This window comes from Euphorbia lathyris, chromosome 9, assembly GCF_963576675.1.
Source record: "Euphorbia lathyris chromosome 9, ddEupLath1.1, whole genome shotgun sequence".
Taxonomy (NCBI): Eukaryota; Viridiplantae; Streptophyta; class Magnoliopsida; order Malpighiales; family Euphorbiaceae; genus Euphorbia; species Euphorbia lathyris.
The window spans coordinates 26832796-26858423 of NC_088918.1; the positions used below are offsets into that span (position 1 = coordinate 26832796).

At 36.5% G+C, this 25628-nt stretch overlaps 1 protein-coding gene across 1 annotated transcript; it reads right to left on the minus strand.

Moving 5' to 3' along the window:
- Positions 1–1196: 1196 nt before the first annotated feature.
- LOC136207308 (ammonium transporter 2 member 4-like) lies at positions 1197–22529 on the minus strand. The gene is made up of 4 exons (XM_065998588.1): positions 22397–22529; positions 21121–21575; positions 20377–20662; positions 1197–1771 (listed from the first exon to the last, which is right to left on the minus strand). Exons 1-4 carry the CDS (start codon positions 22527–22529, stop codon positions 1197–1199), a joined length of 1449 nt encoding a protein of 482 aa, XP_065854660.1.
- Between the last annotated feature and the right edge of the window lie 3099 nt (positions 22530–25628).

The following is a 25628-nucleotide window of genomic DNA, read 5'->3' on the forward strand; positions in this document are numbered from 1 at the left end:
TTTTCAAAATGATGTTCGTTGTTTTTCATATGTTCAAGGAAGATAATTGAGTGGCAGATGCTCTTACTTAGCACGATTTGTACGCCTTGAACCTTCTCTTGTGACTTTTATACACTTTTTTTATTAGTGATGATTTTTCTTACTTAGGGTAGTTTGGATTTTGTTATTTATCTACATGGCAGGTTGTATTCTTTGAACTCTTTTTTATTAGTTTTGGTCTTCCATTTAATAATATTTGGACCTATAGTCAAATTACACATCCAAAACTGCTTTCAAACAGTGAAAAATACAAATTTCGAATGCAGGTGAAATTAATAATACTCTGTTAACCGAGTTTTATGTTCGAAATTGATTTTTTTGGTCATCAATAGCTTAATGTAATAAAAAATAAAGATCAAGAGCTTAATGTATCTAAATAAAATATCAATGACTTAATAAAACAAAAAATGAAAGCTCAATATGCTTTTTTGTCAATATTATAATAATGATAGCCTACTCCCCTATTAAAATTATTTATAATAACGTGAGTAGAATATGATAATAACAACCGTGTGTTTTTCTATTAAAATATCACAATAACAACAATAGAATTAGATTATAAAGACAATGAAGACGTATAATTCCATCCTAATTGTTGAGTATTAACAATCAGTTAATGAAGTATTTTTAACAATTGAACCACGATCCTTATTTCATCTAAAATGAAAGACTTTAGCAAAGGTCTATGAAGGTAAATACCATTGCTATTTTAAGTCATTAACCACAATATTTATTTCTTTAACGACGAGTCTTACTCTCATTGCAGAACCAATTATTTCTAGTGTTATGGACTCAAACCGGAACGAATCCGAATACATTATATATATATTTTGCTTAAAATAATAAATTAAATTTCCCATTTTATTTTTGACAAATTAAGGCTTTTTTTTTGTCTACTTTTAGAGATTGTGGAGATTTAATCCATCTTACAATTTTTCTTTTTAGTGTTATTTATAATATAAGGAATTAGTATTTAACAGAACTTCTTATTTAATTTAATTTTTAACCGCAAATTTCAACATGAAGCACTTATAATATACGTGAATCATGGATCATGATTGTTTAAATAAAATAAAATAAAAACAAAAACTCAAGTACCATAGTAAAGAAAAGGTATAATAATTTAATCACCATTCAACTAATAAACGACTTGTGGTTTAAACAATAGCCATAGATTTCCCGTGTACATAAGATAACTCTTGTTGATCATTTGCATCATCATAAACCGAATTATGCATATAATTCTCAAATCTCTCCCTATTAACTATATCACTACTCCATGAACCAAAAGCTTCCTCTCCATGAATCGCAATATCTCCGACTTGCAATTCATCGTTAGACGATCTTAACGGCACGATTAGTCCAATAAACCAACAAATCAAAGTAGTAGAAACAATGTTTAAGCATGTAATAAAGATAATTCCTAGTAATTGAATTTGAATTTGGTGAAAACCATTGGAAAGAAGTTTGGCATTTTTGAGAGCATAAGCTAAGCCAATGTATTTATCCCAATCGGGGACCAAGTAGAAAAGGCGGCACAGTTTGGGGACGGCCAAGATTCCGGTGAGGATGCCTCCGAGGCTGCCGGCGATGGCGTGGGTGTGGAATATGGAGATGGGATCATCAATTATTTTGAGAAATTTAAGTTTGTTTTGAAGAATGATCATAGTGTACCATGGTACACTTCCTGATATTGTGCCCATTATCATTGCTGCCCAACCTTGTACTACACCTGTTCATTTCAAAAATAAAAAAGAACAAAATGATCCATTTCACCTTTCAATTTATTGCACGGTACGTTTGTCATTTTTTTTTGTTAAACTAGTTTTTGACCCGTGCGATGCACGGATTCGTCTTAATATATAAATATTAACACAAATATAATTTAATAATTACAATTAGTGATATAAAGGTGCTATATAAATTAAATATTATTATTTTATTTTCACATTTAATTTAAATAATCTTTTTATAGACAAATATAATAATATAATTAAAATTAATATATTATATTTTTTATCAGTAAAAAATGATGAAGTGACACATCAGCTCCATCGTTACTGTTTTATATTATATATAGATTAATTTAAAAGGGACAAATGTCCCTGTCATATTTATCATTTTTTGAGGAGTGCGTATATGTTTATAATGTAAAAAGTGTAAATTTTTATCTTCAATGGTCAGTAATTTTGGACTTAAATAATGATGGGCCATCATTTAACTGCTTAAACAATCGGGTTAAATACATAAATTCCTACTGAAAATGTGTGTTTATTATATACAAAAATTGTTTTGGATTTTTTTTACGATATATCCACTGTTCACTAACAATTGGTTGAGCTAAAATCTAAAAATACACAATTTAATAGGATTCTATTTGATTTTTTTTATCACATTTGGTTATAATGAGATTCTTAGTTTAGTTTATAGTTTAACTTTATCAAATTTAAAAACCTCTTAAATATCACAGTATCAATTCAGTTAAATCAAAACCCCTAAATTAGAAATGCTTATATTAAACCCTAAATTAGAAATTTCTAATTAAACAACAAATTTGAAATCCCTACATTAAACCATAACTATAAATCTATATATAAAAAAACCTAAATTAGAAAACCCTAAAAAAAAATTAGAGAGATAAATAAGCATAGAAATAAAACTTACTTGACTTGAGAAATAATAGAAAAGATAAAACTTAAGGGTAGATTTGTAAATTAGTTGGACGCAATGAGTGTTTAATGATAAAACTAAAAAATAAGGGCGAGATTTTGAGATTTTCCTTCTCCCTCTTTTCTTTCTGTGTAAAATGAAAGAAAGAGTGAGAAGGGAATATTTAGGATGGGGAAGGGAATTTTTGCCATTTCCTATTCTAAATTTTTTAGATCAGATCGCATAAAACGACGTCGTTTTGTGCCATCTGAATTAAAAAAGAAGAAGAAGCTTCTTCATTCGGCCATGGCAGCTCCAGTCATGGTAGCCATCTGGCAAAGCTAGGAAGAAAACCCCTCTCTGGGAGTTTTCCGGTTGGGCCGGAGGGTCAGCTGGCCGTCCCCGTCCCTGGCTCCGCCCCTGGGTGGGCATGAGAGAATGTAAGTATCTTATCAAAATTGGATGTTTTTATTGAAAAAAAGAAGACTTTTAAATAGTCTTATAGAGATAAGATAAAAACAAAATATCTTACAACAAACAAATGTAGAAATTTTGAAAACAAATCAGATTCCTAAAGATTAAGACTTATTAAACAACAAACTAACTTAGACTCCTCAACAATAGCAACTATTTGTAACAAATAATAAAGACCACTTCATACCTCCCTTCAACTAACTGCATAATGTAGTCAGTTTACTTCAGTGATATTAATCATGTCATCTCCTTCACGAGCTTCTCAAAGGCACTAAACTTCAAAGTTTTACTCAGCAGGTTTGCAATTTGATCTTGAGTTCCACAATGCACCAACTCAACTTCTCCTTTTTTTACAAGATCTCTCAAGAAATGAAATCGTACTATGATATGTTTAGGTCTCCCGTGAATGACAGAATTTTTTGAAATTTTAATTGTAAAGCTATTGTCACACATGATCGCAGTGCTGTTTTCTTAGTCATGACTTAAAATTCTCAAAACTTGTCTCATCCATACAGCTTGGCAGGCAGAATCAATGGTAGCCATGAACTCTACTTATATTGTTGAAAGAGTAATAATTGGTTGTTTCTTTGACATACATGATACTGCTCCTAGACTTAATAAGAACATGCAACTAGATGGGCTTTTAGAATCAGTTTCATCCCTTGCAAAATCAAAGTCCGTAAAAGCAAGAAAATTTTCATCTCCTCCCCGTTTCTAAAAAATGCCATAGCTAGTAGTCCCATTTAAGTACCACAAGATTCGATTTGCAGCTTGTAAATGTAGCTTAATGGGTCTTGACATAAATCTGTTGATCAAACTTATGTTGAACATGATATTAGGTCTTTTAGTCGTAAGATACATTAGGTTTCCAACAATTTGATTGTAATATGAGTCATCCACCGCGGTTCCATTACATTTTTTGTGATTTTGTAGCTTAGAACAATTGGATTATTCACAGGCTTGCTTTCATGCATTGCAAACTTCATCAACACATCAATATCATATTTTCTTTGACAAATGAATATTCCTTCTAGTTTTCGCTAAACTTCAATTCCAAGAAAGAATCTCATCTTTCCCATATCAACCATGTCAAAAGTTTGCACCATTGAATTCTTAAACTCAAGCACCATATTTTTATAATCATTGGTATATATTAAATCATCAATATAAATGCTAATAATCAATATTTTACCTTCATTGTTGTCTTGATGAACAAAGTTTGTTCATTTGGACATGTCCAGAAGCCTCTTCTTATGAAATGAGACTCCATATGACTGAACCATGCCCTCAGTGCTTGTCTTAGACCATACATCGTGTTATATAGTTTGTACACTTTGTGTTCTTTCCCTTTCTTCAGATAGCCCTATGGCTGCTCAACATAAACATCCTCACTTAGCTGCTCAACATAAACATCCTCACTTAATTTTCCATGAGGAAACACATATTTGACATCTAGCTAAAAAATGTCCCATCCTCTGCATGTTGCATTTTCCACGATCATTCTGACGGCATCCATGCGTGCAATAGGTGAAAAGATTTCAGTGAAATCAATTCCTTGTTGTTGGGGATACCCTTTAGCCACCAAGTGAGCTGTGTATTTTTCAACTCCACCATGCTCATTTAGTTTTGTTTTGTAGACTCACTTTACTCCAATTATTTTTGCTCCAATTGGCAATGTCCATGAGCTGCCAAGTTTGATTATTTTCAATTGAGCTTATTTCAGTATGCATTGCTTTCCTCCATTTCCCATTCTTTACAGCATCTTGAAATAAATATGCATCAACTCCATTGGCATCTTGTACCATGTAGGCCTCTTTTTCCTCCTCATCTTCTTCTTCACTTAGTTCATCCCCACTTAAATAATCGTCCATCCACGCTGGCACCCTTTTTGCTCTTACTTTCACCATTCTCGCTCTTACTAAATTTTATGATGGAGTATCTGCTATTGTAGAGTCTGCTTCAGTTGGAACCCTTCTTACTCTTACTGGAGTCATATTTTCTGTTGTCGTGGTTTCTGCTTCAGTTGTGGCTTAATTGCCTTCTTCTTCACTCCCATCATTTTCAATACCACCATCGAGCTCTTCTTCATTTTATTTTTCACTATCATCATCACTCCAAATTAATTCAGAATTAATTTGGTATTTGAACTTGCTTTCCAATTTCTAATTTTTTTCTTCCTCAAATATCACTTTTTTACTGATCACAAATTTCTTAATTTTAGGGTCAAACAACCTATACCTTTTGTATTCTTGACTAACACCCAACAAAAGTAGATGGAAATCTATTATCATCCAACTTATTTCGTTTTGCTTATGGTATGTGAACATATGCAACACATCCACAAACGCGCAAGTGCTCCACTGAAGGCTTGACTCCGCTCCATGCTTCTTATGGAGTAATATTTTCACTGCCAAAGCTGGACATTGATTTAGTAGATAGAATTTCCATTTGGCAACCTCGACCTAGAAAGTTTTAAGAACCTTCTTGACACTGAGCATGGAGTGCACCATGTTTATGACAGTGCAGTTTTTCCTTTTGGTAACGCTGTTTTGGTGAGGTGTATAGGCAGTTGTGAGTTGCCTTTTGATTTCTTGCTCTTCACAAAAAACTTTAAAGCAACTTGAAGTGAATTCTCCATCCATATCTATCCTCAAACACTTGATGGACTCTTCTGCTACTTCTTCTACTTGCTTCTTCAAAGATTTGAACTTGTCCAAGACATTTGACTTTTATATGAGTAAATATGCCCAAGATTTACGATTGTAATCATTTATGAAATACAACACATACCTCTTTCCACTATGTGATGTTGGTTCAATGGGTCCACAAATATCGGTATGAATAGGTTCCAACACTTTGGTTGCATGCCATTCACTCTTCTTGGGTATGGCATTTCTTTGTTGTTTTCCTCTAAAGCAATCAGCACACGTGATAATTGAAGTTCCTAAGTAAGGGAGTCCATACACCATCTTTTTGCCTTGCAAAGTCTTTAAACCCTTTATGCTCAGGTGGCCATATCGTTGATGCCATATGTATGTGGAGTCACTACTTGTGTGCATGCACTATTCTATGTTACATGTGTTGGATCTTTCATTAAACAAGATAAACATACGATTAACACTCATCTCTATGCGTGCAATGTATCCTCTTTGTGGCTGATATATGTTACATACTCCATTTCTTTTATCACAACAACAAGACCATTTTCATGCAATTGTCCTACACTCACTGTTCAAAACCAAGACCGCCTGGACTGCCTAGGCCTTACTTAGTCACTCGAAATCGAAAATCTGCTCCGATTAGTCCCTCTAGGCATTTTTATAGTCCCTAAGTGATTTTTAGCCGCTTGGGCTCTATCTAGGCCGCCTCACGCCACTAGATCGCCTAGGCGCCGCCTAACCAGCGATGAACAAAAACATCTTTTATTATGAATTTGTTTTTTTCCTTATTATAATTCACTTTTGAGTTGTTTCAATGATATTGTTGTTGAAATATTGATGTTTACTATTTATGAAAGATATATATTACAATTTATATGTGATTTTCTATATTAAATAATTTTATATTATTATTTTTAGATAGTGTAATACATATTTTAATTCAGTTTATATAATAATTTGTTGATAACAAATAAAAAATATAAAAATATAAATCTGATTAATCCTCGACTAATCCCGACTAATCCTCGAAGGCCCTGGCCGTCCGACTAGTGCCTAGCATTTTTACAACCTTGCCTACACTCAACAAGCCGTTTCTGAGTTAAGGAACATAATACACTTTACTTATCATAAAGTGAATTCTATTAATGACCAACCTCACACTTCCTTTTCCTGTCACTGACATTCTAGTGTTGTTGCCACATCTAACAAAATGGTTGAAGCTATCAACCATGTTTGAACAACCAATGTTTAGAAGCCACACATCTTTTCTTTTTGCTTCATGTACATCTTCATGTATCACTAAAAGCAATTCTTCTTCCTCATGCAATTGTACGTACTTGGCTTCCTTGTTCCATTTAGGACATTCATACTGAAAATGCCCTAAATAATGACATTTGTAACATTCCATAATAGCTTTATTGAAATTTGAGTATCCTCTACCATGTCCATATCCTCTTCCTCTTCCTCTATCGAAGCTCGCGACATTCAATGTTTGATCAACCTTACTATTGTATCTTTTAAACTTTTGTTCATAGACCACTAAAGTGCTTTGAAGTTCATTTATTGACATTAAATTCGTGTCTTTTGATTCTTCAATGGACACAACCATGTAGGTGAACTGCTCCATCAAGGTTCAAAGGACGTTCTTCGCCACTTTCGAGTACGACATCTCTCAATTGCTCCTTATTTTGTTTGCAACAACCATTACTCTAATGAAATATCCAATGATGGTCTTTGTTTCTTTCATTGCAAGGACCTCAAAGTCTCTTCTTAACGAGTTCAATAGACTTCTTCACATGATCATTCCCTCCAAACTTACTCTTCAGTGAGTCCTAAACAATTTTCGATGGGCATATGTCTAGAATTTGCTCAAACACGGTTCTTGTTGAAACACCTTTCCACATAATTTTGATTTGACAAAATTGTTTAAGTATAATTAAAAACATATTCTAAACACACTAAGTTTAAATGCTTTGATTTATTCTACTAATGTGTTTGTTCAATGTTGAGTTAAATTGTTTATAAGACATAAGGATTAAAAGGCCAAAGCCCAATACAAGAGTCAAAGCCCAAGTCAAACGGTTCAATACAACTCGGCCCGCGTTTGTCAAAACGTTGTCGTTATGGACAAAACGCAACTCAGCAGAAGAAGGATCTAGAAGACCTTCAGGGAAAAACTTCGGAACGAAGCTGCTGAGTTGATTCGACAAAGCGTACAAGACAGCAGCTGGCTAAGGAAAACTCCCAGACAAAGTGTTTCCACTTTGGGTAAAGTTCAAACGACACAGTATGCTGTCCAGTTGACTTTACCATAAAAGGAGAGACATTCTGCCGAGCTGACCAAAAGCTGACTGAGGACAGAAGATACTCAAATCTGATTGGCCGAGAGCTCTGAGCAAGTCAGGATGACAACGACAGGAAGCCGTTTCCCTCCAACGGTTATTTCGAAATTCGAAATGACCGATGTCCAGACGTCTCTATAAATAGTGCCATCAGAAGCTTCATTCTACACAGAACTTGATCAAGCCATTACGCTGACCAAATCTCTACGCAAAGTTCTGCAAGAAAAAGCAAAGCAACCTTACACTAAATTTCATATCTTTTGTGTAAAAGTCTAGAGTGATTATTCAATCATCTAAGGTGTCTTAGCAATCATTGTTTAGGACAAACACTTATCATTTCTAGAGATTAGAAAGGAGAGGCTGAGTACTCGGTTATAGTACTTAGCGAGAGATTAGGATTGAGTAGAGGTATAGAGGAAGGTACTCTTGTTATACTCAGTTGCTAAGATTGTAAAAGGTTTGAGGCTCTACCTTTAAAGAGCTCAGTAGAGGATTCGAAATCTCGGAACGTGTTCCGGGGACAGGACGTAGGCTTGGAGGCCGAACCTGGATAAATCTGCTGAGTAACACATTTCTAACCTTAAACTCCTTTATATATTTATTGCTTGCTTAAACAAAAAACTGACCAAGTAAAGAGGTCAAGCTGAGTTGTGCGCATTGAATATCTGAGCTTAGGAATAGACTCTAAGTGCTATCTCCTGACTCAAGTAAAGAAACTGACCTAGTCACTAGTTGACTAAGCCAGTATCTTGCTATTCACTCAGCGCCGCTGTTAAAACCTTTTTCTCACGAAAAAGACGTCTGCCCTAACTTAAATTTTTAAATAGTTCCTAACCCCCCCTTGGAACTATACTTGTAATATTATAAGGGACCAACAAATGGTATCAGAGCTTAAAAGCTCTCTGTAAAAGGTTTAACAACCTTGAGCTGATCCCCACTATGGGCGAAAACAGTACTCGGTTTCTCCCAGGAAACCAAACAAATCAAATATTGCCTGAGGGGCTGTCCATCACTCGGCCACCCCTATTCTTCGGGTCTAACTATACCTTCTGGAAGAATAGGATGAAAAATTTCATTCAGGCTACAAATATGAGTGCCTGACTATCTATAGTGCAAGGCCCATTTGTACCTGTCGAAGTTGTGGATGGCCAAACAGTTGTAAAAGCTGAGGCCAAGTGGACAGAGGATGATCTCAAGAAGCTACAAAATCATGCTTCGGCTATAAATATGCTTCACTGTGCGCTCGATGCTGCAGAATATAATAAAATCTTAGGTTGTGAGTCGGCGCAAGAGATCTGGAAGAAGCTGGAGGTCACCTACGAAGGAACCAATAAAGTAAAGGAGTCCAAGGTGAACCAGCAGATGAGACTGTACGAGCTGTTCGAGATGAACAATGATGAGGGCATATCTGACATGAATGCAAGGTTTACCAACATCATCAATGAGCTCAAGAGACTTGGGAAGATCTTCACTGAGGAAGAACAAGTCAAAAAGATACTCAGGAGTCTTCCTAAAGACTGGCAAGCAAAGAAGACTGCTGTTGAGGAAGCTCAGGATTTAACCACCTACAAATATGACGAACTCATCGGCTCGTTGCTGACCCATGAGATATCTATGAAAAACTTTGAGGTGAAGGAAAAATCTGAAGACAAGAAGCAGAAGTCTCTTGTCATGAAAGCTGACTCCACTGATGGGAGCTCAACAGATGATGAGGAGATGGCTATGCTCACAAGGAAGATGAAAAGGCTTTTCAGGAAGAATGACAAATATTCTAAGAAGCCTTACAGAAAGTTTGATAAGTATAAAGATGACTTCAGCGACAGTAAATACAAGAAAGACAACTCAAAGCCCATTACATGCTTTGAATGTCATCAAACTGGCCATATAAAGTCAAGCTGCCCCACGCTGAGGAAAGATAAGAAGAACGACAAAAAGGCAATGGTGGCTACATGGAGCGACAGTGATGAGTCTTCATCAACAGAAGCTGAGGCCACCGAGTCAGCGAAGATATGCTTCATGGCTGACGAACTTGCTGAGCCGTGCGTCTCTGAGCATGCTGACCCCTCTATTGCATCTGATGATGAGGAGCAATCAAATGAGGTAATGTCACTTTCCCAGCTCAGAAACGAAATGGGTAATGCCCTGAGTGATCTCTATACACTTGTCAAAAAGTGTAATAAGAAAATTAGAGCACTCAGCAGGCGCTGTGACGAGGTTGAAGAGGTCAAGCTGAGTGACCTCAGATACCTTCTTCAGGACAACTCAACTTTGCATGATAACATGAAGAACATACATGAGTCTGTCTCTGAAGTCCAATCAGTTTCAAAGAAACTGGGAAAGGATGTCACAACTATCCAGAACCAATTAAAGGTTCCAAATAAAAGAAACATTCCTCTGAGAACTCAGTACCAAGGTACTCAGCAGAGATGGAATCCCCAGCGGAATGTCCAGTGTGACTTCTGTGGGAAGAAAGGTCACACCACAAAGGTGTGCTGGCATGCTCAGCACTGGGGCGCTGACCAGTCAGTGAGACAACCTAAACAGAAGGTCAACTATGACTTCTATGGAAAGAATGGCCATACTGTCCAAGTATGTCGCCATAAAATAAAATATGATGCTCTACCTGTTGCACCTAACAAGCAAGGACCCAAAAAGAATTGGGTACCTAAAAGTAACTAGTTACAATGCAGGTAAGCCTGAGATGTGCTGAGAAGTCAAAGATGTGGTATATTGACAGCGCATACTCAAGGCATATGACTGGTGATGAAACTCAGTTCATCACGTTTGAGCGTAAACGAGGAGGAAGCGTAAGTTTTGGAGACAACAAGAAGGGTAAGATAGTAGGGTCAGGAACCATTGGAGGTAATCCTACTATTGAATCTGTCTCCCTAGTCAGCGGACTCAAATATAACTTACTCAGCGTAGCTCAGCTATGTGACAATGGGAGAAAAGTTATATTTGATGCTACTGGATGTAAAATATACGAGGGTGAATCAAATGAGTTAATTTTAACTGCCCCTCGCATAGATAATGTCTTTATGCTAGACTTAGAGAAAAAGTTTTCAAAAACTGTATGCTTAGTATCAAAGGAAGAAAATTCCTGGCTATGGCACAGGAGACTTGGTCATATAAGCATGGACCTCATGGCCAAATTAGCAAGAAAGCAATTGGTTGAGGGACTGCCTGAACTTAGATTTGAAAAAGATCAATTATGCCACGCTTGCCAAGCTGGAAAACAAACCAAACAATCTTTTCGTAGCAAAAACATTGTCTCAACTAAGCGTCCGTTAGAGTTACTACACTTGGATCTCTTCGGTCCAGTCCAGCCGCTGAGTCTGGGTGGAAGAAGATTTTCCTTGGTCATTGTAGATGACTTCTCTCGGTACACTTGGGTCATCTTGCTGAGTAGCAAGGATGAGACCTTTGAGACATTTTCAAATTTGGTTAGAAAACTTGAAAATGATAAAGACCTAAAATTGGCTCACATCCGAAGTGATAATGGTGGAGAATTCAAAAACCAATAGTTTGTTGAATTCTGTGAAGCCAGCGACATTAACCATAATTTTTCTGCTCCTAGAACGCCTCAACAAAATGGGGTTATTGAAAGGAAGAACATAACATTGGTTGAAATAGCCAGGACAATGCTGAGTGAGCATAGGCTTCCAAAGTATTTTTGGGGAGAGGCTGTTAACACCGCGTGCTACATTCTTAATAGGGCTCTTGTTAGACCTATACTAAAGAAAACCCCCTACGAACGTTGGAAAGGACGAAAGCCCAACATTGGATACTTTCGTGCCTTTGGCTGTAAATGTTTTATCTTAAACACTAAAGATAGCCTAGCTAAATTTGACTCAAAAGCTGATGAAGCTATTTTTTTAGGCTACTCAACAAACAGCAAAGCATATAGAGTTTTCAATAAACGAACTCAAGTTTTAGAAGAATCAGTACATGTTGAGTTCGATGAGACTAACCCTGCAGGTAGATACCAGCCACTGACCGAGGATGATCCATACTCAGTAACCACTGACCAAGAACCAGCTGCTGAGTCATTCACTAAAAGGCTGGCCAAGAGTAAGAGTGAACCTAAGATTGTTTTCACTAACCAGTCTACTTCTGCAGAGATTGTTGAAACACAGACAGCACAAGACATAAATCTACCTAAAGAGATAAGGGTTCCAAGAGGGCACTCAGAGAGTGCAATCCTTGATTCTGCTGGGAATACCCTGATGACGAGGAATCAACTCAGGAGGTACCTCAGCAATGTAGCCTTCGTCTCAGTTCAGGAACCTAAGAACTTCGCTGATGCTGAGGAAGATGAATTCTGGATGAGCGCAATGCAAGAGGAACTCGACCAATTCAGAAGAAATGATGTATGGGAGCTAGTACCACATCCAAGGAGTCAGAAGACCATTGGAACAAGATGGGTCTTCCGCAACAAACTGGATGAGCAAGGAAATGTAGTCAGGAACAAAGCAAGGCTTGTAGCTCAGGGCTACAGTCAGCAAGAAGGTATTGACTACGGTGAGACCTTTGCCCCAGTGGCAAGGCTAGAAGCTATTAGGATCTTATGTGCATATGCATCTTACATGAACTTTAAATTATTCCAAATGGATGTTAAGAGTGCATTTCTAAATGGAGTTATAAACGAGGAAGTTTATGTTAATCAACCTCCAGGGTTTGAGGATCCTAAATTCCCAAACCACGTTTATAAACTCAAAAAGGCTATGTACGGCCTCAAACAAGCACCACGTGCTTGGTATGAGAGGCTGACCAGTTTCCTGCTGACTAGAAATTATGTCAGAGGCAAAGCTGATACAACCTTATTCATTAAGAGAAAGGGTAAAGATACCCTGCTTGCTCAAATTTATGTTGATGATATAATATTTGGTGCAACTAACGAATCAATGTGCAAGGAATTTAGCAAACAAATGCAGACTGAGTTTGAAATGTCGATGATGGGAGAACTCAACTTCTTCCTCGGACTTCAAATAAAACAAGGAAAGAATGGCATCTTCATCAGTCAAGCTAAATATGCCAAGGAGATATTAAAGAAATATGACTTGGAAAATTGCAAGCCAATATCCACTCCTATGGGAACTGACACTGTCCTCTGCGCTGACGAGAATGGTAAGTCAGTAGACAGCAAATTGTATCGAGGTATGATAGGCTCTCTACTTTACTTAACAGCCAGTAGACCGGACATTCAGTTCTCAGTATGCTACTGTGCTAGATATCAATCTAACCCTAAGGAATCTCATTACATAGCTGTAAAAAGAATCCTTAGATACTTGCAAAGCTCAGTGAACGCAGGTTTATGGTATCCCAACACTCATGGCTTTACACTCGTTGGATACACTGACGCTGACTATGGCCGAGACAAGCTAGAACGAAAGAGCACCTCTGGAGGATGTCATTTCTTAGGAAGCTGTCTTGTATCCTGGTTCAGCAAGAAGCAGGCGTCAGTAGCTTTGTCTACCACTGAAGCTGAGTACATTGCTGCCGGTCACTGTGTTGCTCAAGTCCTATGGATTAAGCAACAGCTTGAAGACTATGGTGTTCAAACAAAGACAATTGAGGTCAAATGCGACAACAAAAGTGCAATTGATCTATCAAAGAACCCAATTCAACACAGCAGAATGAAGCATGTCAGCATAAGGCACCACTTCATTAGAGACCATGTACTCAAGGGTGAGATAAAGCTGACCTATGTCCCAACGGATGAGCAGCTTGCGAATATCTTCACAAAGCCACTGGCTCGTGAACAGTTCAGCATACTGAGAGAAGCCATTGGTATGTTTAATCCTCTTCAGTAAACTCCTGTTCTAAATGTATATACATGCTGAGTGAATTACAATGCTGAATGATCTATGCAAATGCATGTTGAGTGATTGTTATGCTGAGTACTTAACGTAAAATACACATCAATACTGAGTAAATATGCACACCGAGTAGTAATCTTAAACTGAGAAATCATCGTTTTAAATACTACTGACCACTCAGAATATAAAACGCTTAGTATTCTAAATGCTGAGTGTTAGATCCGTTGTATTAAATGCAAAAGCACGCGTATAGCCACCTAGGATGACGTATGCGCCGAATGTGTCATAAAAGCCAGGATCTTTGTCGATTGACAATCCCAAGGAAAAACTGACACATGGATTCGATAAGATCCACTCTTCACCGCTATAAATAATGGGTAAATCCCCATTCTTTATTTCCTTTACATCTACCGAATTCTAAGGCAAAGCTTTCTCTCTAAAAACTCTCAAAGCTTCCCAAACTTGTTCTGAAACTATGACTAAAGTTTCCGTCAACATCTCCGGTGCTGGTCACCCTAAGACCAGCTCCGATGAACCCTCCAGGCAAACTTCTGTTCCGAAAACTACTAGGGTCACTACGCCGAGTAAAGGAAAAACTGGGCAAGCTACCTCTTCCAAAGAAAAACCGACCAAAACCAGAACCTATACCAAGGTCTTTGGTAACATTAGCGAATGGAAAGTGGACTTCTCACGATGGGTCTCTGAGTCCTTCGTGACTTCCGAGCAACCCTTTTTCGAATGGATATCGCAAAATGGATGGACCGAGCTGTTCTCTATTAGGGATCACACTTATCCTGACCTAGTAAGGGAGTTCTACCACAATCTCCGTGTTGCTGATGACAACCAGGACCATCTGGCAACTGTGGTAAGAGAAAAGACCATTTTCATAAACCCTAACTATCTGGCAAACTTGCTGAAGTTGAAAAATGAAAGAGCAAAGCTGAGAAGATCTGGAGATCATGACGGTACTGGGTACGAAGTCACCTTCTGTAAACCAGAAGGCCACTCAGGAGAAGTCTACAGTTCCTCTATGGGACAGCACCAAAAGATGGCTCACTATCTGCTGACCTACTTCATTTATCCTAAGATCAACTGCACCACCTCAGCAACGAACTTTGAGCAATGCTTCATATGGCATATGCTGACATACAAACAGATCAACATGCCAGTATTCCTGATTGATGGGTTCCTACGAAGCACTGGAACTCTAAGGCTGGGCTCGCTCATCACCAGGATCCTCATTGATCATCAAATAGACCTAACTGATGAAGTTAAAGCTAGAGGATCAGAAATCACAGCAGCTTCGCTGAGGGCCTTGAAGTTCAATCAGCCTCTGAAGAAAGGAAAAACTGCTGCTGCTGGTGAACAACAAGCTGAGGAAACAGCTGTCCCGAAGAAAGGGAGAAGAACTAAGGCTCCAGCTGCCCGCAAGAGGAAAGCTGTTGAGACCTCTTCAAAGAAGGCTGAGCCTAAGGCAAAGAAGCCTAAGTCAGCTGCTGAACCTGGTCAGGAGAGACCTAAGTTAGCTGAGAAAAGGAGCAGGAAAGATGAGCCTGAAATTGAGGAAAGACAAGATGCTGATGAGCAACCCCAAAAGAAGCAGAAGTCTTCTTCACTGACTCCAATTGACGCAATCCCTACTGACGTCATTGTTCCTGGTGACTCTCACTACACACAGTGTCAAGAAACTGTAGCTGAGCATCAAGAAGATGAGGTGCATCTGGACGATCAGTTCATTGCACAAGTTGAGGAAGAATTAGATGGTGACACTTCAGAAGATGAAGAAGAAGAAGAGGCCAGCGGTCAGGATGACGCTGAGGACAATGAGGAGACAACCAGTGAGGTTGAAGCTGAGCAAGCCAATACTGAGTTGGCTGCTGGAGAAGAACAAGAACATGATCAACACCCTGTTAATCAAGTGCAAGAACAAGCTGACCAGCCTGATGCTAATCAAGAAGCTGATCAAGAAGAAACTTCTCCATCTCACTCAGGAGAATCAATCCCAGCTAACACACCTCCTCGAAAAAGAAGATTGGTTAAGGCAAGTCAGAAGATAGTCAGTGACCCTCCTGTTCAACCACCAACAATTCCTGACTTTGCTATACAGAAGCCGACCCAAGACCCTTCTAAACTCAAGCTGAAATTTTTCAGAAAACAACCAACTTCTACTACTTCGGCTTCCATTGAAAAGCAAGCCTCTGTTTCTTCACCAAAGGAACACGCCGACTTGAATGCTTCCACTAACTCAACAAGTCAAGTTGAGCCGATTCCTGTCAATGCTGTTAGCACAAGCATTATGCTGACTCAGGACGTTCCTGCTCCAGTCAGCACTGACAGCATTAGAATTACCTCTTCTCAACTCAACACATCTGCCGATCAATCAGTTCTACCAGAACCTCAAGTGCATATTGGAACCACACTTCCAGTCACTGACCATGTTATTCCACTGACTCCTCTTCCAACCGGTCATACTGAGGTAACAAGGCAAGTTAATGAAGGATCTCTTAACTACTTGAATGCCACTGAGTCTGGCAAAAGAATAATCGACTCAGTGCAAGAATTGATCAAAGACCTTCAACAAACTACTCCTCCTGCTGCTGGATCTTCCACTCTTGAGACAACTCAGCTCTCCCAAGTAACTCAGCTTCTCAACGAAGTTAAGGGATTCAAGGATTTGCTGAATGTCATCATTACTTTTCAATCACAGCAAGCTAAGCAGGATTCCATTGCAAAGCTGGCTGAGATCCAGCTGACAACAGTTCAACATCTCAACGCTCTTCAAGAACAAGTTCAGACTTTGTCAGCTGCGAACACACGCTATGCTACTTCTGATGAAGTTAAAATGCTCTTTGCTCAGCTTCACACCGAGCAAATCAAAACCAACGAGCAAATGGTCTCCTATTCTCAGTGCTCAGTGGAGCAAATTGGTGAGGCCGTTCGATTGCTGAATCTGAACAAGCAAGAGATGGATACTGACGCTATGAAACAAAATGAAATGCTGTCTATCACCAGACAAACCTTCAACCACATATGTCACAGCAATATTCAGCGCCAATACTACGACACATCCTTACTGAAGACCTTTCATTCAGTCGTTGCTGGCCTGACCGAAGCCATTACCTGGGTAGGTAAATCTCAAGCTTTCATCGTCAGCATGATCTGCGCTGCTGAGCTTAATATACCCGCCGAGGTCTCCGATAATGGAGTGGCTATTTTTGATGGTGTCAATGAAAGCGCCGATAGACTTAAAGCGCTGTCCACAGAACTGACCAGAGCCGTCTTAACCGACGCCTTTAGGATTCCTCCTCCCGATGCTGACAAAACGGGGGAGAAAGAACAAGCGAGAACACAACATGAGTCTAGTCAGTCCAAACAGAAGAGAAAGAAATAGATATAGGCTAGCGCAGTATAGGCTAAGTATGTAGTCTCTATGCATGTCTTGAACTTTTGTTTGTAAACGCTGACTATCTATATTAAATATCAATACTTGCATCTTCTGTTCAAACTCTGAGTTATGAATTGTTTTTATACGATGCTGTGTATTATGTCATTATGTATCTTCAATTAAATCAGCTATATTTAATGCTTATAACATTTATTGATTGAACCAAATGCTGATAACATGTTTGACACTGACCTATATGTTTATAAAACATTGCCTTATAAAACTCATTGAACAACAAATTACTCAGCGCCCTCTGAATGATAAAACATTCCGCTTAAACACTGAGTAAAATAGAATATGTTCCATGAGCTGACCTATATCTGAAAACTGACCTTAGACTTACTCAATTAAACCTTTAAATGTTTAGAGTAAAACTAAGTCAGTAGCTCAACCCTTACGGGGGAGTTTGCTAAGTTATATTAGGTCAACTATCATGGGGGAGCTCAACACTGAGTTCCTCGCTGAATAGTTTTGCCAACATCAAAATAGGGGAGTTTGTTGAAACACCTTTCCACATAATTTTGATTTGATAAAATTGTTTAAGTATAATTAAAAACATATTCTAAACACACTAAGTTTAAATGCTTTGATTTATTCTACTAATGTGTTTGTTCAATGTTGAGTTAAATTGTTTATAAGACATAAGGATTAAAAGGCCAAAGCCCAATACAAGAGTCAAAGCCCAAGTCAAACGGTTCAATACAACTCGGCCCGCGTTTGTCAAAACGTTGTCGTTATGGACAAAACGCAACTCAGCAGAAGAAGGATCTAGAAGACCTTCAGGGAAAAACTTCGGAATGAAGCTGCTGAGTTGATTCGACAAAGCGTACAAGACAGCAGCTGGCTAAGGAAAACTTCCAGACAAAGTGTTTCCACTTTGGGTAAAGTTCAAACGACACAGTATGCTGTCCAGTTGACTTTACCATAAAAGGAGAGACATTCTGCCGAGCTGACCAAAAGCTGACCGAGGACAGAAGATACTCAAATCTGATTGGCCGAGAGCTCTGAGCAAGTCAGGATGACAACGACAGGAAGCCATTTCCCTCCAACGGTTATTTCGAAATTCAAAATGACCGATGTCCAGACGTCTCTATAAATAGTGCCATCAGAAGCTTCGTTCTACACAGAACTTGATCAAGCCATTACGCTGACCAAATCTCTACGCAAAGTTCTGCAAGAAAAAGCAAAGCAACCTTACACTAAATTTCATATCTTTTGTGTAAAAGTCTAGAGTGATTATTCAATCATCTAAGGTGTCTTAGCAATCATTGTTTAGGACAAACACTTATCATTTCTAGAGATTAGAAAGGAGAGGCTGAGTACTCGGTTATAGTACTTAGCGAGAGATTAGGATTGAGTAGAGGTATAGAGGAAGGTACTCTTGTTATACTCAGTTGCTAAGATTGTAAAAGGTTTGAGACTCTACCTTTAAAGAGCTCAGTAGAGGATTCGAAATCTCGGAACGTGTTCCGGGGACAGGACGTAGGCTTGGAGGCCGAACCTGGATAAATCTGCTGAGTAACACATTTCTAACCTTAAACTCCTTTATATATTTATTGCTTGCTTAAACAAAAAACTGACCAAGTAAAGAGGTCAAGCTGAGTTGTGCGCATTGAATATCTGAGCTTAGGAATAGACTCTAAGTGCTATCTCCTTACTCAAGTACAGAACCTGACCTAGTCACTAGTTGACTAAGCCAGTATCTTGCTATTCACTCAGCGCCGCTGTTAAAACCTTTTTCTCACGAAAAAGACGTCTGCCCTAACTTAAATTTTTTAAATAGTTCCTAACCCCCCCTTGGAACTATACTTGTAATATTATAAGGGACCAACAGTTCTGTCAATGGCTTTAAACAGATAATGCTTCACCTACTGATCCGACATTCTAGCATTCTCTAATTGTTATCGTTGTGTGTCTATCAGTGTTGCTCGTAACGATTGTTCCTTAAGACCTTTCTCAACATAAATCCATATACCTTTTGCACGAAGAAGGTTCTCCATTAATTCACTCCAATGATCATAATGAAGACCATCGAGATGAGATATCTTTGCTGAAATCTTTTCGTCACTCATCTCTGTATTTTCGTCTCTCTTTCTCTCTCTTTGTAAGTTGTTGCTTACTTTAAATAGTCGGGTCAAGTTGTGGCTTTGATACACGTTTCTAGAGGTATATGCTGAACTTATCAAACCTGGATGTTTTTATTGAAATAAGGTGGGCTCATAAATAGCTTTACAGAGATACGATAAAGACAGAAATATCTCATAACAAACAGATTTAGAGATTTTGAAAACAAATCAAATTCCTAAAGACTAGGACTTATTAAACAACAAAACTGAACTAAACACCTAAACAACAACAACTACTTGTAATAGATAAAGACCACTTCAAAGAATACCACCGTTTTATCCTTTGATTGGATGAATGGTTTCGAGGGTCAAGAATAATTGTTCTGGACCGTTCCAAACATTTCCCTTCTCTCCAAAACTTTTATCAAATCAAAGTTCTAAGAGATGATTTCCAATAACCAGGGATGCGTTGACACTTACGCGACTCTTATCTCTAGCTTTGGATCTAGGTAAGAGTCTCGTTTTATGAGTTATATTATTGGAATCTACTGAAATTGTTCAACCGAATGATTTTTTTATGAGACATTAATTGACTCAATTGATAATTTTTACTTAGTTTAGGGCATTGATTGATGATTTTGATAATTTAAGATCATAATTGACTTTGAAGCTTTAGTTTGGGGAGCGAAATGAGTATTGTGTTTATTTTTTTTAACTAAGTATTATTTTTTAATGTTGACATGTACTACTTTGAATTAATTTATAAAATAATATAAAATTAAATAACTAAATTCAGTTTGAGTTGAAAATTTATATTGATCTTTTAAAACAATAAATTAGATGAGATAAAAATAAAAAAAATTAGAAGAGGAATGAGCTCACCTGCGGCAGGAGTAATACAAACGAGACCGGTGATCATGCCTTGTACGGCGCCAAAGACGGAGGGCTTCCCTAAGAAAACAGTGTCGAATAGGAGCCAAGTCAGGATGCTGGTGGCCGTACACACGTGTGTGTTAAGGACGGCTAGAGACGCGTCCAGGCTAGCGGCGAACGGAGCACCGCCGTTGAATCCGCTCCAACCCATCCAAAGCAGGCCTGCGCCGGCTAGCATCACTATCGTATTGTTTGCCGGGCAATTTTCCCTGTCCTTCTCCGTTCTCGGTCCCACCTACACTTAATTAATTTTTCTTCTTTTAACAGAAAGACCTCACAGTAGATGAAATAAAATCAAAATTGAAAGTATAATCAATCAAACCTGATAGAGATAGAAATTTTATTTTTAAATTTGGAAAAATCAGAAGTAGTATCATACTTACAAAAATTAATATAAAAATTATAAATTCCACCTATGAATTTCGGGATTATTGATATGTAGTGCGAGTTTGTTTTCATTTTTTAGAACTGACTTATACGGTTTAATTCTAAACAAGAAACAAAAAAGTGTTTAGTAAAAATTCGAAACAACTGTTTACAAAAAAAAAAAAAAAAACCCAACTAATATCTAACAGAAACACCAATAACAACAATAAATATGAATAAGTGAAACAAATGGACGGTAATTTTAGGAGTATGAATGAGAAAATATCACTTTTTTTTTTAAATAAAAATCAAATGATAAGAAATTACCCAATATGCAGCAGTGTAACCAGCAACACCAGCAGAGAGATGAATAACATATCCACCCGCAAAATCAATAATCCCAAGTCTCGCTAGCCAACCTAACGGGTTCCATATACTAAATGCACCCACTGTATACGAAAACGTAAGCCATAATGGCACAAACATCACCCAAGCTCGAAAATTCATACTTCCAATTACACAACCAGCTATTAAGATCAGCGTAATACATGCAAACACGCCCTGATAAAACACCATTGTGGCTGTTGGAAAGTACCCCAAAAACGCCTTTCTTAACAACATCTTTTCATCCAGAGCAATTCCAGGTTTTCCTACGAACATAACGAATCTCTCACCGAATGACATATTGTAGCCCCACCCTACCCAACATACTATCACCATTGCAAATGCGTAAAACGCCATGAATGCTGAGTTTATTGCCCACTTCTTCTTTACTATGCTACTTGTCAAAAATTATAATAAAAATTATTATTAAATTTTCATATGAATATGAATTTAAATTTTTAGTTTAAATAATTTACTGAGATGGTATCATAATTTTTTAAACTAAATAGTTGAGTTTTTAAATCCTAACAATTTTATTTATTGATGAAATTTTAATCAGGGCGACTCCAGTATTTTAAAATCCTAGAAAGCTCTTATACTCAATTTTTTTACAAATCTAAATTTAATAAATATAAAGTTTAATTAATTTTTTATCGATGTAGAAGAATCAAATAAAAACCAAACATTTACAAAAATTTGAAGAGAACCAATATATTATCATGGGAAAATGTACAAAACAATGTAATATATATTAACCCCAACGTTTATCGGATGGTTCAATTTCAAGCCTCGTTAATGAACTGCGTTTGTTTTTTCATCTGTCATGTTTTGGCTACCTTTCGACATCTAGCGTTCTAACTACTTAATAAGGCTTGAAATTACACATCTTCGGTATAAGGTTTGAAATTGTAGTATCTGATCATAACATTTAAAATTGTAACTTTTTGTACATTGAAGCTATTCGCCTTCTCGCAATAGCCATATGACTAAATTCGTAACTTATTCATATTATAGTTAAGTGAGAAGTTCTAAAATGGATTTTGGGGGCCTCAAGGTGTGCTATTATTATTAAGAAATGATGATTGGAAAGAAAAATACAATGTACGCTATTGTTATTGACTTTCGATTTTATTCAAATTTACGCGATGTGTCGGAGATTATAAAAGCTATTGTTAAGCTTTATTATCAGTTTAAGTTTTGGGTTCAAATGGTTCCTTACCGTACAAGATTACTAAGCCGGGTATGCTTTGAAGTCCGACTAGTGTTGCGGCTGTTAGTTGCCATGCGTTGTCCCCTTTGTTCATCCATTCTGGGTTAGCCTCGTCCGGTATTAGGTTTGAAGGGAGCTCCATTACCATTGTATGCTTTTCTTTATCTTTTTGATAATTTGTGAATGGGAGTATACTTTATATGACCATGGAATCTAGTATATGAGAATTTAATGGGGAAAAGGGTATTCTAATACTGTTTTTTTCGTTTTGTATTTTTCTTTACCAAAAAATCTTGTTGCCTATGAAGAATTAAAAGATGATTATTTAATAATTATAGAGAGATTATTATAATAGGGAATTTAGATGAAAATAAATTGCAATGAGTGAACAAATTTCTTAAAAATAAGAATCAGTCCACTAGCTGAAAACTATCGGTTAATTCATTATTTCAGTCGATTAACCATATTTTCCAAGAGTCACTTTTTATAGAGAAAAATCTTAATCTATCATTATTCAGTTTAAAGTTAATAAAGAATTATTTAAATATTATATAAAAATGCTAAAATTAAATTCAATTAAACAAATAATTAAACAAATAAATTTAAGTTTTTTTTGGTAGGAATAAATTTAAGTTTTTTAAATACTTTTAACTTAAAAAACAAAATATAAATATACATATATAAATATGAGTTGTTTTATATTGACGTATCACTTATGTCATCATTCCGATGTTTTTTAATTACTGAAATCGTCACAGTGATCTAATTGAGACAAAACTCAAAGTTGAGTGATTTTGTTGAGACAAATTGAAGTTGAGTGCCCATTTTGAGATAACCATATAAGTTCAGTGACCAATAATGCATTTAACCCGTATATTACATAATCCGTTAGTTTTTTCGATTTTGGATAGTCATCGGTTTTTTAAATGAAAAATTATAATTTAGTTTTTCTGTTTCGGTTAACTTATTTTTCAATTTGGTTTTAGTTTCAGAATTCAGTTTTTTTTATCCATACTTCAACAATGATGCATTTACAAAAATAAGGTAGATAAGTGTATTTATACTAGTGGACTTCTAAAATGTATGACTATAACTACACTTTATATATATATATATATATGTAGTTAACATCATTAATACATGTATAGTTGCTCGTAGACATTCATTTATGTATATTTCATACCACGTCCTATTATTTAAATTCTTACAAATAGGACACGGCCTCCTTACTCATTCTAATATAATGAGGGCATCTATATCAAGAAAAATGATAAAAGACAGACCATGAGGAGCAATCAAGTCGAGAGGGACGTGGAGATTCAAATGGTCGAAAACATGTCAAAGGGTCAAAATAAGCCCGACTCATCGAGTCATAGCAAATTCTCAAAACATAATATCTCAGGATAATTTTCCGATTCCGCACACTTTATAGTATTTTGAGTATAACGTTTAATACGAGCTCAAATTGATGCGATTCAAGTTTGTATGGAACAATAAGACATATGCTTCAACTTCTATCTTTTCACCGGATTGTAAGACAAGTCACCTACTGAAATGTTGTTTGTTTGTATGTTTGACATTTTTAACCTTTCAATTTGTATTAATTGTCTTCAATTAGTTGAGATTTGATGTAATTTCACCTTTTAGGATTAGAGCATTTACAGTTGTAATGTAACTTTATATCAATAGTATCTCTATATTTAAGATTTCCATCTTTGAAAGCTAGGTTCATACCCTAAAATTTAGATAGAATTTTTAATTTTGCTAAAATTCCAATTAATGGGTTTTATTGCCGGCTCGGGAGGCTGAATTGGCTTTAGGTAAGAAACTCAATTTATTATTATTATTATTATTATTATTTATTTTATTTTTGTTTGTGGACCTTTTGCTTTGATGACACCTTGTATTTTCATATGTCTGGACTTCTTCTTTCAATCACAAAATCAAATTAATTAGGTATTCTCAAGCAGTCCTATTTGAAAATATTGTGCTAATTCAGAAATGGACATATAACTATTTCTAATTAAAGCTCAAATTTAAATTTAGAAGATGGCCAAAAGACGTAAAAGTTAGAATATTATACAATTTTATAATGACAGAATAAAAAACAAGTATATTTCATTCTTGAATAGTTATAGTAGTCTTAGCCCCTCTTTTAGGTGCTGTTTGATAAAACTGAAAATTAAGTGCTGAAAAATAAGTACTGAATTTTAAGTGCTGAAAATATTGAATAATATAACTTTTATAAAAATATTAATTGATAATGTTTAGCTTAAAACGTTAAGTTAAATATTTTGACTTATCAAAATAAGTGATTTTTAACTTAATTAACCAATTTAAGTGGTGGAGAAGCAATCGTTATCAAACGTACTTAAATTAAATAAGTGTTTAACATCTTAATTACTTAAGTGTTTTATCAAACAAGGCCTTATATAAATGAATTCCACAATTTGTGGAATTCATTTTGAAATTCAACAAATTTGTAATTTAGCATGATCTATAAACTCCTTTGCAATCCTCTAATAACAATTCCATTGGATTTTGAGAGGAATTGATATTGAATTTTGTAGTTTTTTAATTTTTAAATTTTACAATTCTTTTGTGTTAATGTTTGCATGGGACAATATCTATCTTGTTTTGTTTTTTTTCTAGTTTATCCGATTTTTCAATTCGAGATTCGTCAGATATCCTTTACCTGGATCCTTTTACAATTAAAGTTTTCTGAGTATATTAGGATTCGACCACGAGATCTCAAACTTACCTTAAAGTGAAAATAAATAAATAAATAAATATATATATATATATATATATAAAGAAAATAATTACATAGAATTATATAAAATATAAACCATCATATTACATAGAATTATATATATATAAACTAATGGTTTGTGTGCTAGCTGGAAAGCTAATTCTCTTTCCCTTGCAGGTCGCCTTACCTTGATCCAATCAGTTAACTGCGCTGCTCCGAACCACATCATGCAGGCCTGTAAGCTTCCTGAGCCTGTCCTTAGTGACCTGGATAAGATAAATCGGCGTTTCCTGTGGGGTGAGTCTGGAGATAGGAGAAAGGTTCACCTGGTCCCGTGGAAGGAAGCTTGCCAGCCTAAAAACAGGGGGGGTCTTGGTATTAGGCAGGCAAAGGACAATAATAAAGTCCTGTTAATGAAACTTCTTTGGAGAATGTGGCAATGCCCCTCCTCCCTTTGGGTCCGTCTCTTGTGCGGGAAGTATCGGAAAG

Bases quoted from the DNA above. Each gene is read 5' to 3' on its own strand.
- LOC136207308 (XM_065998588.1), bottom strand. From the start codon at position 22,529: ATGGAGCTCCCTTCAAACCTAATACCGGACGAGGCTAACCCAGAATGG. The intron at 21,576-22,396 runs GTAAGGAACCAT...AATTTTTGACAA, and splicing joins CGGCTTAGTAATCTTGTACG to GTAGCATAGTAAAGAAGAAG. The intron at 20,663-21,120 runs GTAATTTCTTAT...AATTAAGTGTAG, and splicing joins GTTACACTGCTGCATATTGG to GTGGGACCGAGAACGGAGAA.